Raw genomic sequence first — 16789 nt, 5'->3', positions numbered from 1 at the left:
TATTTGTATATAAAAAATTTGTCATATTTTCAAGCAAAACAAAAATTATTTATTGTCTCACATTATTAACTTAAAATTATTTGATTTTTGTATTTAACATCTAATATACATACATGATACATTATAAATAGCCTTTAAATCTAATCATCCAAATTATTAGAAAAAATCTTAATATAAATAAATTCGAAATTTGTAATAAAAATATAAATTTGTTAAGTTTAATATAACTATAAAACATTGAACAAGGAAATATTCGTTTTTATGATAAATAATAACATAAATTGGCATAATATTCAATTATAGAATTCGTTTTTATATTCAATAAATATAAATTTATATATAGAATTTGATTTGTAAAACATTTGAGAAATGCTATGTTCATAACATTGTCACAAGAAATCCTAAATAGCAGGTTATTACTTCTATTGTTACTAGTGGATAAGAAAGTAACTCAGTGGTGGGTTTATATTAAAACCAATAATATCCTGCCACCTATAATTTGTTGTGAAAATTTTGTAGATGTAGCATTTCTCAAACTATTTAGATGAGTTTAAGATATGAATAGGTTTTTCAAATATAAATGGAACGAGTTTGAGATGTACTGTAATTCTTAAAATTTATATATAGAATTTGATATGTAAAATATTTAAGAAATGTTATATTCACAACATTGTCACAAGAAATCCTAAGCGGTAGGTTATTACTTATATTGTTATTAGTAGCAGGTTATTACTTATATTTTTACTCACTAGCCTCATCACACGCGCTCTACATGAGCAATGAGGCTCTTTTTTTATTTATTTATTTTGAGTTTAATGTAATTTTCAATTTGAATTTATCTACGGTTAAGGAATTTTTAAGAAACTAAAATTTATGATTTAAAATAAAATAAGGTGAAAACACCATTTTGGTCCGCATATTTTGGGGTCACAATCAATTTAGTCCCTATATTTTGGTAGCAGTCAATTTGGTCTCTCTTATTTTCAATTTGCAGTCAATTTAGTTCTTACCATTAACTCACTAACGAAAAATGTCTCGGTACAAATAGTTTGCATTGTTGGCATATCTAATATTAGAATATTAAATAAAATACAAACTTCTAATATTAGATATGCCAACAATGCAAATCGTTTGCCATGTAGGTATTTTTCATTAAAGAGTTAACGGTAAGGACCAAATTGACTGCAAATTGAAAATAATAGGGACTAAATCGCTGCTACCAAAATGTAGGGACCAAATTGACTATGACCCCAAAATGTAGGAACTAAAATGGTGTTTTTGCCATGAAATAAACTGGGTTTAGTGTATGCTAGTTTTTAGGGAAAAAAATGTATTAAACGAGAGAGATATATTTAAATGAGAAATACTATAAATAGAGTGTGCTAATTTTTAGGAAAAAAGTTTCTCTAATAGTTTTTGAATTTTTTTGAATTACAATTTTAACCCCTTTTTTTTTCTTTTTCTTTTTTTAAGAATAAGGATTATTTAGAAGTATTTTTGACATTTTTTAAAACCATAACTAACTTTCTAAATCTTTTAATACACAGAGATAATACAAATTTAAATCTGGTCTTCATTATTTCATCAAAAAAAAAAATCTTGTCTACATTACACTAGTCTACATTCTGCGGTTTGGCTTTGCTCTACACTAAAAAGCAGAATCTTATTTTTGGTGTCAACTTCACAATTGATCCATGACTACCATTATGTGTGAACATCTATCCAAACTTACGCAAATCTTCGTAGTACTTGTCAAACCACTGTTTTGTTATCTTGGCTTGTTTTAGTCGCTGGTCGATCAGCCAATCTGGGTCGTCTTTACTTGAAACCAATATATCAATGCTATGAGAACCTGCAGAAATCAACTTTATATTAGTAAAGTTGTTCTTCAATAAAGGCCAGCAAATTAAAGATAATTATTTTGATATTTTTTGGGTTCACAAAAATCCAATGGAACTAAAATGACAATGACAATTTGACATTCGTACACATTATTCCTTTCACATTTTAAATATAGCCGTTGCGTATGAAATTGTGAATGTAATGTGTTCGGAGTGTATATTATGAATTTTTACCATTTTTTGTAGTCAAGGCAACGAGGGTGTCTGATATGTCTTCCAATATCCTGAAATAAGAACATATTAAATCATTCTAACTAAATAAAAGGAACAATATTTTTGCCCCCCCAAAAAAAAATAAAAATCTAGATTATATATTTTAGAAAAGTTACCCTGCACTACTATATGGGTCACGGAGGCCATTGGTGAAGATGATGTTGCTACCAAACTTGTGGAGAACCCTTTTTATATGCTGCAATTTTTACATTGAGAAAAAAAAAATAAAAAAAAAATAATGTACATCATTTTTAAATCACTTACACAGACAGAGAGAGAGAGAGAGAGAGAGAGAGAGAGAGATGCTTGTGTTCTTAGATCTAGTTTTGTGTTCTTGATGTTCTTATTAAAACACACTTAGATCTTAATTCATGTGATTTTTGGTTTTAAATTTTTTCTTTTACTTAGTTAAAATTAATAAATTAATTTTTTTTTTAATTTAGATGCTGACATGGCATTTTTTAATGCCAAAATAAAATTTTTTTATTATTATTTTAATAGTTCCGTCTACTACCTAAGACTTTGCTGTTAGGACACTAACGGAAAGAACTAAAATGGATGGCATTTATTTAAATAAGGATTAAAAGCGGTGAAAATAAAAGATAGGGACCAAAGTGGGAATCGCCTGAAACTATAGGAACGAAAATGTGGTTTTTGCCAAACCTAAATGCCAATCCAGTTACTTCTTCTGATATCTAAATTCATTTTCAAACTACTAAATTAAAGAATTAGATGATAAGAACTGTTGAAAGGATCGGGGATCGGATGTCATCCCAAAGTATTCAAAATAATTTGAAATGTAACAGAGGTCAAAACTAGTAAATAAATTTTTTTTTTCTAGATATGCACCCATTAATTGCTTCCAAGAATTCTATCAATCATTACAGATGAGGATTTTCATCTGTGGCATCCTCTCGACTTCTTGACTTAACAGGGTGGTCAGATGTTAGAGATGCCTTAAAAGAATTGTCATGAAATTTCTAATGGATGCAGCAAGCAATTAGTACTTGTGCTTGCCCAATGTCAACAGAAAAAAAAAAAAAAAAAAAACCAAAAAAAAAAAAAAAAAAAAAAACAAACAAATAACCGTTCAACACCGAATTTTCTAGCAAATCACTAATCCATGTGATTTTCAATTTGGGATATGAGAAAATCACTTTAACTCATACATAATTTTAACTGTTTGATGGAGACTATCACCTTCGAGGTATATCTTATAACTCCCACATCTCCTAGAATACACGCTTGCAATCATTTGTAAAGCATTTTTGATCTTTTTGCCTTTTTATTTTTCTTTGCATATTTTTCATTTGATAAGCATATCATGCATGGACATATAAGAGATTAAAAAGAAATACCCAATGATATTTGACATTCTAATTTTGCTATGCCAAAGCACACAAATGTCATTGACATTGTACTTTTGCTATGCCGAAGCATTCATATGTCATTTCATGATTGGTGGGCAATAGTGGTGAGATGGTTATTTATGCCTTTCTCTTAAAATTTTCTAATCATTCCCGTCAAAAAAAGTGATATGAGTGTTAAGTACAAGAAATTGCGTAATCTTACTCATCATAAACAAGAGCCACAAAGCTCACTCTCTTAGTTGTGCATAGAGATGCTCATCTAAGTTACAAGAGATACAAAGTTTAGAAAACTTTGTTTCAATGGCCATTTGAACTACACAAATACCAATGTACACAAATACACATTATTTTTATATTTTTCTGATTTTTTTAATTTTTATTTAAAAAAAATAAACCATCAAACAAAAACAGACAAACAACATGAAAGCATGAAAGAAAGATGCATATGCATGAAGGCATGATAAAAGGGTGCAAATGCATGAAAGCATGATTCTAAAAGTAGATAAAAAATCAAGTAAAGAGAGTCCTACTTTAGATAGAAAGAATTAAAGCAGAGGATAAACAGAAAAGAAAATTAAGTCTTAGGCTCCTTTTTCACCCACACAGGACGAGTCTTTAGCCGTGAAAATGAAAATGCACGTGTCCTAATATATCTACTAAAGGACATAAAAGAATTAAGATTCTTCTAAAATTGAGTTAAAAAGCTCAAAACTTTTAATAACTCTCCAAACAAAGGTATAGGTTCTTGAGAGAAAACCTATGACCGTTTGGACAATTACTTATGATGATACAACTTAAAGCAATTAGGACGAATGTGTCTAGAAACACCACAATAGTGACAAACATGAGGTCTAACAAAGGATTTAGAATTAGCCAAATCAGTTTTAGATTTCATACCTTTACCACCTTTCTCAGATTTGGGCACAAAGATAGTCCTTGATCTAAAAGCCATGGAAAAGGAGAGGCCGGAGGAAACAGCATATCCTAAGACAGTCTTATCAGAACTAAGGTTTTGAGCACTCAATACCTCACCAAGCTTTGCACTAGACATCCTTTCTATTTGAGTTCTAGCTTGACTAAGCTCAACCTCAAGATTCTTGACCTTCTCTTCTAATGAGGTGTTCTCCATAATAAGAGTCTCAACTAACTTTGTAGTCTCATCTAGTTTGACTAATAGATCAGTTTTTTTCAGTTTTTACCTCATTAAGCTCTTTTCTACAAAGATGGAAAGTCTTTTCAAATTTTATGAATTCAGTATATAGCTTATCATAGGCTTCCTGAAGGGTCATCTTCTTGGGTACTTCATTATCAGAAGAATACTCACTATCACTAGCACTCTCCACAATCACCTTATCGGTTAAGGCAACAAAGGTCATAATGTGATTACATTCATCCGCATACTCATCAGAAGAGTTATTCTCAGTATCACTCTAAGTAGCAACTAACCCTTTATCTTTTAAACCCTTAGTCTTTCCCTTCATGAGGTAGTTTGGATACTTTATCCTCATACGACCAAAACCTTTGCACTCATGGCATTGAATAAGGAGTTTCTCATTCTTACCCTTCCTAGAGGATTTAGATTTCCTAGGAGGTTTGCCCTTATCCTTTTTCCTAAATTGAAGAAGTTTGATAATCTCATAAGTTATGAAGGTTAGATCCTCATCCTCATCATCATCTTCATCTTCACTTTCATCTTCATCTTCAGAGTCCTCAATCTCTTCCTCTATACCCTTAAGAGCCAAATTTTTACTCTTTCCACCTTTTCCCATTGAGCGTAATCCCATCTCACAGGTTTGAAGGTTCCCTACAAGCTCAGTCAAAGGAATTTGATCAATATCCTTGACTTCTTCAATAGTAGTGATCTTGGCACGGAATCTTTTAGGCAAGGACTTAAGGATTTTTCTAAAAATTTTGGATTCTGCTATAAATTCTCCAAGGTTAAAGGCAGAATTTAAAATATCCTTGAGTTTAGCATATAACTCATCAAAAGTCTTATTCTCCTCCATCCTTATTTCTTCAAAACTACTAGTGAGTTGTTGAAGTTTCGTAGTCTTTACTGTCTTGGTACCTTCATAGGCGGTCTCAAGAATGGTCCATGCTTCCTTGGTAACTTTTGTGGATGATATTTTCTTGAATTCCTCATTAGTCACCCCACAAAACAAAGCATTCAAGGCCTTACTGTTGAAATTTGCCTCTATGATTGTTGCATCATCCCAATCCACCGACGCTTCCTTTGGCTTAATCTAGCCTACTTCAACAGCTTGCCATACTTATTCACCTAGAGCCTGCAAAAAAACTTTCATATAAACTTTTCAGTACACATAATTAGTTCCATCAAATAAAGGAGGAATCAAAAGAGATTGTCCATAATTTATGACAACGGGAGTCAAGGATCACACTCAGGAAATTAATCCAATCAGAGTGAACCCGTTCTGATATCACTTGTTGGGAAAATTTAGACCTCGTTTGATAGAATTAACAAGTTTTAAATCCAAGTTGTTAATAGATTTACTATGAATAAAACTTGTTAAAACAAATAAACATCAATATCATATTAAAATCACGTGTAGCAGAAAAATAAATAAGACAAGATATGATGACCCAAGAAAATCAATGAAACAAACTAGTTTCACAGTAAAAAAAACCTGGGGGAAAACCTTTTACCGAAAAGTAATCTACTATAGTAAAGAAAAGTTTCGAATCTAGTACAAAACCTTTGTCCCAAGACTCTACAATTATCGTAAATGAACTCACAGCAGAAACCTTCTACCACTTTAGAACCTCTGAACTCTTCAATATATGAATGCTACCCTTTGATGCACGAATTCCAGTATGTGACTAACCAATTGTGCGGATCCCATTACAAGACTTCAATCACCAACTAGAAGAAGATGTTAGCCACGAAGTTCTTCACTTCATCAACAATGAAGATCAAGAAGCACTTGGTTACAAAACCCTAAGGCATAAAAACGCAGTAGCTTCTTTCTAGAGAAAAAGGAGTTAGTCACTTTTTGCATATGTTCTCCTTGTATTCGCTTATGTGACGGCCTCTAACATAAGCCTTATATAGGTCTAGGGTTGTGAGAAAAAAAAAACCTCTATACATACATGTCATCATGGGCCGAAAATTAGATCAGCAAATCTGAATTCCTATAACCTTGATTGATCGAGAGGTGTCGAGGAAGTGTCGAGCTTTAAACGTCGACAGATATAGCTATCGAGAAGCTGTTGAGGAGATAGGAGCTTTCTCGATCGATCCACCAGCTGTCGAGAAGCTATTGAGATTGCGATAAGAAGAAGTTGAAAATCTCGATAAATAGCCTAATTATCGAGAGGTATCAAGCAACTATTGAGCTATTTGTCCACAGGTGTCGAGCGATCTGTCTAACTTTATTGAACAGCTTTTCTTCACTTGTTTTTTGGTCCAATCTTCATGACTTTAATACTAGACTTGAACATCATGTTTCTTGAAATAATAAACATATCCTAGATCTACCCAAATACAAGTAAAATGCGTTTTATCAAAGGATTAGTCAACTACATAAAAGAATGACATATGTTCTTAACAAGTGAAACATATATGTCCTAACACTAGACCACCCCCTAAGTCTGGATGTTTGACAATAATCTTATTTTGAAAGGGCAAATTATTATATAGCTTATCAAATTCGTCTTTATCCAACTGCGTTTCCATCAAGAAACATATCATGGGAGCTTGTTCCCTCACTAATTTACGAAGGCTATGACCTGTCCAAGGGTTCCCAAGCCCTTGGCAGTTCTAGCTTAGAAGCCTCATTACTCCTGACAAGGGTGGTTCTCCACCCCTACCGATACACCATAATTGTTTGCTCCCTCATTATCCACCTTCCCACATTTAGTGAGTTCTCTGGTATGATCATCATCCTGCTCAGCCTAATCAGACTTATGCATGAAGTTCCTTTTCTCAAAAAACTAGTATTATTAAGGCCTTAGAGAACCCACTAAGCACAAAATCCATTCAGTTAATTCTAGTCCAAGTAGATTTGGGCTTTAATGGGAGTGGGAGAGGCCAAATTTTATCCAACCTCTAATGTTCACTTGATGTCTCATATTTAGATGCGTTGCCCTCAGTGCTACTTAAACTTGAATCCACTACCACACCATCAGTTCTATCAGATAAGAATCCAGCTTTCATGATAACATTATCTCCATTCAAATCATTATTCTCCTGAAAATCCGAACCCTTTTCCAATGAACTAGCATTCACTCCCTTCATGTTCGTGATACAATAATTATTTGCATTATCAACTTGTTGAACATTCGGCATCATCCCTGAACTCACGGGATTTCCTTCCACGAACATAGCAGCCATTTCCTTTACATACGTAGTACCATTAATCCGTGCATTATCAACCTGCATTATCAACCTGTTGTCCACTTCTGGTATTCACCTGTATCAGCATTGAAACTGAAGCCTGTGTCAATGTTTTAAGTCTGAGAAGATCTTGGTTGACTCCCTATCGCTCTTAGACAGTCCCCATACTAGTATTCCACTTCACCACCATTTTTCAACAATGCAAAGTGGGTAGCACAATGCTTCAAATCATGTCCCAATATGTCACAGTAGTGGCAAAACAGTGGAAGTTTCTCATATTTGAATTTCACCCACGTACACACTCCATCTGAACCAGCAATAAAACCACCCCATCAGAGCAACTTAGTTATTGGCAATGCAAGTCGGACTCTCATAAAGAAGTTAAAGTCATCTTGTCTTCACCGCCCTTCCACCTCCTCAACCAAGCCTAGTTTCCTCCCAACTTCCTTCACTACTTAGGGAGACACCATATCAAATAGGGCTGCCCATATTTGGACCCAAAGCGAGGCGGTGTCCATCTTTATATTATCCACATTCATTCCTTTCTTCCATTGTTGGAGCATGAGCAGTTGATTGTCAAACGACCAAGGGCCTCCTCTAAGTACTCTAACCAAATTAAACTCCGATTGGAATTTTAACTGAAACATATTTGGCCTAACCTCCATGATCCGCAACTTGTCATCCAACCCCCGTGCTCTTCTCAATGGGTTCTTCGTTGCCCTTTTATTGACAGGCTTACATGTGAGGAATTTCCCAATAAGACTTAAAGTGCAACTCTCAATAGCTTCCAGTCGCCCGTCATCCGATATAGGAAAAATCTCCTCTTCATCAATTGTTAATTTCATATTTTCCATTCTATCAATCACATCATCTACCATACTTATCAATAAATCTAAATCAAAGCAAAAGAAAATACCCCTAGAACTAGTCCAAGGGAGGGAGAAGCTCGTTTCAAACGAGAGAGAGAGAGAGCTCCACTTGGGAGAGAAAAGCTATATTATTACTTATTCTTATTATACCTAAATGATACTATAAATAATGAATTACATATTATGTTTTTAGAAAATCCAAATAAGAGTAGAGATGAGATTTTTTTTTTTTTTTTTTAAAGATTAAAAACTCAGGACTTTTAGTAAATAAAGTAGTACTACTAGAGTACTAGTACAATGGGGTATTTGACCATTTTGCAAAACCTGGGAAGAGGATTCATTTTCAATTTTAATCTCATTTTTACACTCTGACTCCCACCTACCCATGTGATTTCAAATTTATCTCTTGACATTATTACTTTCCCTGTGACGCTTTACTTCATTTACACAGTTACCCAACATTAGCTCCTACTCCCTTCTCCTTCTTCCTCCTCACATCTGCAACTCATCTCATCCCTTTTTTTTCTTTTTTTTTTTAAACTTTTTTAAAATCTCACAATACCATTGATGCTTCTTATATTTTTTGCTTCATTTTTGGATCTTCTTTATTATTTTCTGTTTTTTTTTTTCTTACTTCAAATCCATGCCAGAATTTCAGATCGAAAAGCAAATTTCTTCACAAACTAAAGGTTGAATTGGCTTACGATTTGAATGGTTTCCAGGTTAGACCTCGGTTCAAGTAGTTCTCTCATATTGTTTACATGCCCGGTTCTTATATATAAAAAAACAGTTTTCATGAACGGTTCACGGTTAGCCTGGTCGAACCATAAGGTCCGGTCTGGGTTTAGAAACCATGATAAAACTATGTTTATCGCCTTGTCAATACACATTACATTTCTTTCATAGAACGGGGGAGGCAATTCATGGTAGAGATTCATGTTCCTATCGTATCAAGGCAAAGGGTGTTCTTAAAAATCATGTCTTAATCCTAACACGACCAGTTTATTAAGCAGGTTGACACGACATTACGTACGTAACACACTTAGTATACAAGTTGTGTTGTGCTAACACAAATTTGACTCATTTTAAGCTATTTAATAAACATGTATTGTGTTAACATGGATATGACCAATTTCAACCCATTTAATAAATGATCCAAAATGAAGGGTTTATCAACAATTTTATATTTAAATTTGAATTTAAGTTTGATAAAAATGACATTTATTAATATGAACTAGCATGTAACACATGTAAACAAATTGATGCATTTAAAATTAAACTCAATTTTCATTATAAAAATATAAATAATTAGTCAAATTATTAAAAAAAAAAAAAATAGCACGTAACACATGCATTAATGCATATGTAGATATATATTTAAAATTAAACACAATTTTTATCATAAAAATATAAATAATTAGTCAAATTATTATTTTTTAAAGTAAACGTAATTAGTTGCATATTAAAATTCTTATCTAAATTTAATACTACTTATGATCATTTTTTTTTTCTAATTTTTAATAAGATAGAACGTATGGTGATTTTTATTAAGTTTATGTGATTTTTTTTTTTTTTTAATTTTATAGTTCGTTAATATTAGGCTCTTAGTATTTTGCACTCAATAACTCGCTTGGCATAAAGATTAAAAAACTTAAGTGGAAATATGGCACAAACTTAAGTGGATAATTATGATGTGGTCTCTACATAAATTTAGACACATGATGTAAAATTGGATTCTAATTTCAAATTCTAATTGAACTTTATCTAAACTTTGGCTCTATATATATATATATGTATGTATAGAATCATTTTAGCTTGATTTTGTCTTTAAAAAGTCAACACAGAAATGACCTAGACCTTGTTATCAATCATATCGAAGTGGGTCAAACCTTTTTAACATGAACTCATTTACAACTTTAATTTTTCATTTAGCCTTTTAATCTCTTTTCATTAAGGTCTTCTTAATTGTTACCCAAAAAAATCACATTAACTTATTTTAATTATTATATAAAAGATGGCCGGTTCTTGACAATTAGACTAAATATTAAGAGAAGTCCAAGCCCACTTATTACCTCACATGTAGATGAAAGCCAAAACCTTGACTTTTTCACAAACTCACTTTCTCATCCCCAAGGTTGTCAAAATCAGGATTCTACGTAAGATCGTAGGAGGTAAGTGGGATCATAAATCATAGGATTAGATTATGGATCATAAGATCCTACATTATTTGAGAAAAAAAAAATGCATTGCTATGTTAAATAATCACATAAATTATACATTCATTCATAAAAAACCAAAAATTTGCATCTATTTGATATAATTACCATACATCACTGCATCCATTTGTAAACATCATTTAAAGGGGCCAAAAACCTCAAAACATGCTTAAATTCTTCTATTCATTGATTGAATAAAGAATGACATATTTGAAAAATTACATGGCTTTGGGTCCTAGTTACAATCTACCAAAAATACATGGCTTTTTGTCCTATTTTCATTCTACCCAAAATAAAAGAAAAGACAAGGCTTAGATCTACTTAACCAAAGACCTAAATTTAGAGGCTAGGTTATGGAATGAGAATATGTTAGGCACCCATTCAGCCTAGACAGAGTCTGGTCTTCTAGACTCTTGTGACCTATGTACCCTTTTATGCATGCTATGAATGATATGTTGAACATGTGAAACAAGAATTAAATCACACAAAAAATTTTATGAATGAATCCTCTTCTTTGCTAAAAAAAATTCAGATATGTTTTAGTGATAAAAAAATGATCTTATTTTGGTTTAGAAAAAATCAGATCTGTTTTTAAGAATCTAAAGAAATATGGTTTTTGGATATAAAAATTCAGATCTGTGTTTATTACATAAAACAAAGTCTTTTGATTTGAAAAAATATTAGATCTGTTTTTAAGAATCTAAAAAAATTGGCTTTTGATTTATAAAAGATCAGATCTGTTTTTAAGATCTTAAAAAATGGCTTTTGATTTATAAAAGATCAAATCTATTTTTAAAATCTAAAAAAAAATGGTTTTTTGATGACAGAAAAACTAGATCTGTTTTTATATGTTTTAATGGAATGAAAAAGATTTTTTAAGAAGAGAGTTTCACTCATAATTTAAATATATGCAACAAATACAAACACAAACACAACTATGTTTAACCTTTTTCTCTATTTCAAAAATCTGCATATGTTTAAAAAAAATTCATATTTGCATCTAATGAAGATGTAGATCCATTTTATTTTAAGAAAAATTTAGATTTGCATCTAATGAAGATGCAGATCCATTTTATTTTGAAGAAAAATTCAGATCTACATCTAAGAAAGATGCAGATCTATTTTTAATTAAGAAAAATTTAGATCTAAATCTAGGAGAGATGCAAATCCTTTTTTTTTTTTAAGAAAAAGAATTATTCACATGCAGACTATTGGAATAATAAAAAAAAAGATCATAACAATTGTATAAAAATCAAGATCATGCTTTAACAAAGTGATAATTAATAATTTGTGGATAAAGAAAAAGATTCATCATCATAAACAAGAAGCATAGAAAAGGAGATGGCTATTGGAAACACCCTCTTGCATGAGCACTCCTTGTTCTTAAGATGATGTTTTAGGGTTCAAAGAAACTAATTCAGTTATCTTTGAAATCTAAAAACCTTAATTTTAACAGCAAATATCAGAGAGGATCAACAAATATAAGCACTTTAAGAGCCTAAAAACGTATGCCTCTCAGAGCGTAAAAAAAAAGTGCTGAATTATAAGGTTCAATCTCTATTTATAGAGGCCAGAAGACTCTAAAAAATAGGCACGAGTGATTAGGATGTGAATCTGAACGTATCCTTTTGTGAAAAGATTGAAAAGGATGTGCCTTTTCTTCACCCGAAGGCCATTGGGCCAAAGCCCTAAAGATGCTAATTCAGCCCTTTTAGAGTGCCGTTCGACACTCCAAAAGTGCCGAATTGGCTCTTGGACCCCAAACGTCTTTCTTTGTTCGGGTGGTGTTTGGACTCCTCTTCTAAGGTTTTTTTATCAGTCATTACATCTAGACATGTTTTCATCCTCTGTCCATGATTTTTTATTTTTTATTTATCTCTTTTCTAGATAATTCAGGCTTTTTGAGAACAATTATCTTGTAGATAAATACCATAAAATAGATCTTGATAAAGTTCAGATTATCCACAATTTTATTGTTATCCAATCATCCTTTTTATTCCTATACATGCATCCCTATTTAAAACACTAATTATCAACCAATCACAAAATTATTTAATTAATTTTAATTTTTTAACCAATCAAAATTAGTTTAAATTAATCATGTGTGGTTGACTCTACCTAGACATAATGCATGTTGACTGTACAAACTTGATCATGCGATATCTTTCAATCCGATGGTCCGATTTGAAAACTGGAAACATCTTTGCGACCATTAGAATCTCAAGATCATTTTTATGATATGAAATGAATGAATTGAAGCATGTAATGCAATTATGACTTTTGGGGTACATGGATGGTCATTCAAGTCATTTTCCTTAATTAAATCATGGGTGCAAAATTAAGTGTCTACAAGGATCTAGATCAAAATTTTGATAACCATGCTCCTCTTCCACATGTAGATTACAAACTCTCTTTCTCCTTCCCAGCGTGTAGATGAAACGTAGCCAAGACCTTGACTCACTTACAAGCTCTCTTTCTTCGTATAAGTTGGAGACTTCAGACCACACACACTTTTCAGCTTCTTTGAAAACAATGGTTTGCACTCCAAATTCAATAATTATTTGAAGCCATAAATGCACAGAAGATTAAGAGTTAAGAGATTTCAATGTTTGGTCTTTTGGGCTTCAATGCAATCACCTCTAGCCAATTATACAATACACTTAACACTAGGTAACTGCCACCTGATTTATCCTCTCCCTTTTCACGCTACTTCGATTCTTACACTAGAAATTTATTTTGTTTATGAAATTGAAGAGTTAGTTTCATTCTCATTAATCCCTCGTTAATTGCATGAGCTTACATCACACCTATCACAAGACAAAATGCTTAAGGTGCTCAAATCTATGTAAAGACCTTCCAAAATATATTCATTTCTATCAAAGAGTTCTTAAAAATGTAATATTAATTTTTATACTTGCTAAGATTTACTTAGAAATTATTCCTTGAAAATTTATAAAGTTATATATCGGATAAGGTTTCAGTGTTCACTTGAAGGTGGAAAATTTTCACCATGTGGTAACCAACAATTTCTTTCTATATGGGTAAATTTTAATATGGTAGCTTTGCTTTGATATAAATGAAAATTCTCTTGCATTCTTATATATAGGACTGAATATTTTAGAGAAAATAATAATATTTGTTGTTACACGACTGCCTTTTTCTTTCTTACATGGTTTGTCTCTCTATTTTTAATCTTTAACCCATTATTTTGATAAAAGAAAATTATGTAATTGACTCATTATATAGTTTTAGGAGATTGATCTTCGTGATAGGTTGTATAAACTAATTTTTAATATATCAAAATGTATATGATTCCTTACTCTAGTTAATAAATTAATTTACATTTTCATTATAATATATGCAACATTCTCCAAAACCATCTTACATAAAACATGATATCTTATAGATCGATATAGAATGCATAGTTCTCAGAATCGAACCAGACCGAGAGGTTGGACTGTGAAAACTGGGAACCAGGATGAAAACCGATTTTTTAAGCATAAAGAACCGGGCATATGTGGCAATTCCGTGAACCCCTAAAACCGGGGCTGGGCCGCACGAACTGGTGGCAAGAACCATGCGGTCCAACCCCATAGCAATTTTTTTCTTTTTATAAAAACAATTTAACACAATTTTATTCTACTTAATTAAATTATCTATCTCTTACAAGGAATAAAAAAAATATTATAATTAAAATCCTTCAAAGATATTCAACTTTACTTCAAAAATTAATCATAAATTTTAATATTTTCATGGTTATTATTTTATTTTATTAACTTTCTTATTTAATTATTAAATATATGCTTGAAAGTCATTAAATTTTCCACACATATATAGATATATTAGTCAATTTTGCTAGTTTTATAAATTTAATATCTATATTTAAGCTTAAATTAATTATTAAATTAATTATAACGTCATCACGGTTTGACCCCAGTTCGACTTCGATTTGACATCAAAAATCTTTGAATATCTTTCTTTTACGGTTCAATAAATGATCCAGTCTCCAAACCTTCATAGAATGGTGAACAGTAATATTAAATGGAATTATTAAGATATGGAAGGGCAACCCAAACAAAAACCGGAATTATAACGACAGAGGTAATAAGAAGCCAAAATTTACCAAACAAAAACAAAAGAGTAGAGAAGCAAGCCAGCAAGTAATAAATAATAATCACTGTTCCGTTGAAGAAACTGTCCCAAACGACGATTCTCCGACAGATCATCCTAGACGACGTCGTACTGAACATTAAGAACCGGTGAAATCAGTGATAAGATTCAGGTGCGTTTCCAAATCCTTGGACTCCTCGATCACCAGTCACCACCCCATATTTCATCTTAACCCACCTTAACAATATCAAAGATGATGATGATGATCATCGTTATCTCATACACATGCCGCTCAATCTTCGTAGTACTAACAGGTCAATCTGTACGGTTGCTTTGGACCGCACGTTTGATACGATTTCGGAGGCAAGAATTCCTTTTGATTTTTCTTCCAACTTTGCCCAAATAGTGGGTTCCTGCAATGGCTTATTGTGTATCGCTGATTATGGAAATGTTAGAGATATATATTTGTGGAACCCCAGCATTAGAAAATTCAAGAAGTTGCCTCATCCTTGCTTATCAAAGCCAAGCTTTGCTTTACTCGGATTTGCTTATCATTCCCAGAATAATGACTACAAGGTTGTCAGGATTTCATCTTCCCTGTTGTCTCTACATGAGATTGAGGTGTACACATTAAGTTTGGATTCATGGGGAAGGGTTGGATTCAACTTGAAACCCGATCTTAAGTTCTTTGATAAAGATCATTTTTTGCCAACCCCATTGGTTAGTGGAGATTTACACTGGATTGCAGTTATGAGAGAAGGAGAAGAAAATCACAAGAATAAAAATATGATTATGTTAATTGTGAGGTTTTCAGAAAGCTAGCACTGCCTCATGTTTCTGTCGATGCGAACAACCTTAATAGGTGCCTTGCATCATTCAAGGGGAAATTGGCTTTCATTACATCTGAACATAGTGAACAACTTGGCTTTCGGCACTCCATATGGGTGATGAGGGAGTATGGTGTGGTTGAGTCTTGGACTAAACTTTTTGTTGTACCATTTCTCCAATGTACTAAAGTTGTACTCAATGTTTATAAATAAATCTTTACTTGAAAAGAAATTAATAACAAATGGTTTTGATGCATCCTTACTCTCGCTGTTCTTTATAAATTGTTACAGTTTACGAATATGGTTTACGAGTATTGCTCAAAGTTTTACCTCGTTTAGCCTCTTTTAAGATATAAAACAAACCTAGGTCTTATTTGTTGGAATTGGCCATATAACTTGTGCCTTAACTTCTGATTAGCCCCTTAAACCACTCTATTTTAAAGCCTCTCCTGCTGTCCAGAAAATTTTTATGATTTGTTCTGCACAATTGTCAGACTTCTTTCCTACAAACCTTGCTATTATGTTCATATGAAAGCTCAAAACCCTTTTACAGCTCCAGCCCTTAACTTATCATTTCTCCTATCCTCAACAACTAATTAAGAAATTGGAGGAAATTTCCTGTGTTCCTGTGCAATCTGGTTTTGATAACTTCAGTAGTTTCATTTATCAAAAAATAAAATAAAATAACTTCAATAGTTTCATCAAAGATATAGCCACTCCACTTGAACTACTGTTCAAACGACTCCCCCTCGCACCTTTAGAGACCTTTTTGGAGTTGTATTCTAGGCTGAAATATAAGGAAGATAGGGACCAGTAGTAGTGGAAGATTGTCAATAGTGAGATGTTCTGCTCCATGACTTTTTGGAGAAGCTTAAGAAGGTAGTTGATCATATAATAGGTTTTTTTTTTTTTTTTTTTTTTTTTTGTGT

At 32.2% G+C, this 16789-nt stretch overlaps 1 protein-coding gene and 1 long non-coding RNA gene across 2 annotated transcripts in view; one reads left to right on the top strand and one right to left on the bottom strand.

The window, feature by feature from the left end:
* Positions 1-1550: 1550 nt before the first annotated feature.
* LOC112025543 (uncharacterized) lies at positions 1551-2310 on the bottom strand. The gene is made up of 3 exons (XR_010631671.1): positions 2231-2310; positions 2076-2125; positions 1551-1852 (listed from the first exon to the last, which is right to left on the bottom strand). It is a non-coding gene; the product is annotated as an uncharacterized LOC112025543 (long non-coding RNA).
* Positions 2311-15318: 13008 nt separating this feature from the next.
* LOC111993801 (F-box/kelch-repeat protein At3g06240-like) overlaps positions 15319-16789 on the top strand; it is a 2184-nt gene continuing 713 nt past the window's right edge. The window contains exon 1 of the mRNA XM_065780201.1: positions 15319-15839. Within this exon, the coding sequence (XP_065636273.1) occupies positions 15319-15839 (521 nt within the window). The remainder of the gene's footprint in view (positions 15840-16789) is intronic.

Source organism: Quercus suber, unplaced genomic scaffold, assembly GCF_002906115.3.
Source record: "Quercus suber isolate HL8 unplaced genomic scaffold, Cork oak 2.0 scaffold_13, whole genome shotgun sequence".
Lineage (NCBI taxonomy): Eukaryota > Viridiplantae > Streptophyta > Magnoliopsida > Fagales > Fagaceae > Quercus > Quercus suber.
The sequence above is the reverse complement of the archived record's forward strand: the minus strand, read 5'-3'. Positions and strand labels throughout refer to the sequence as shown.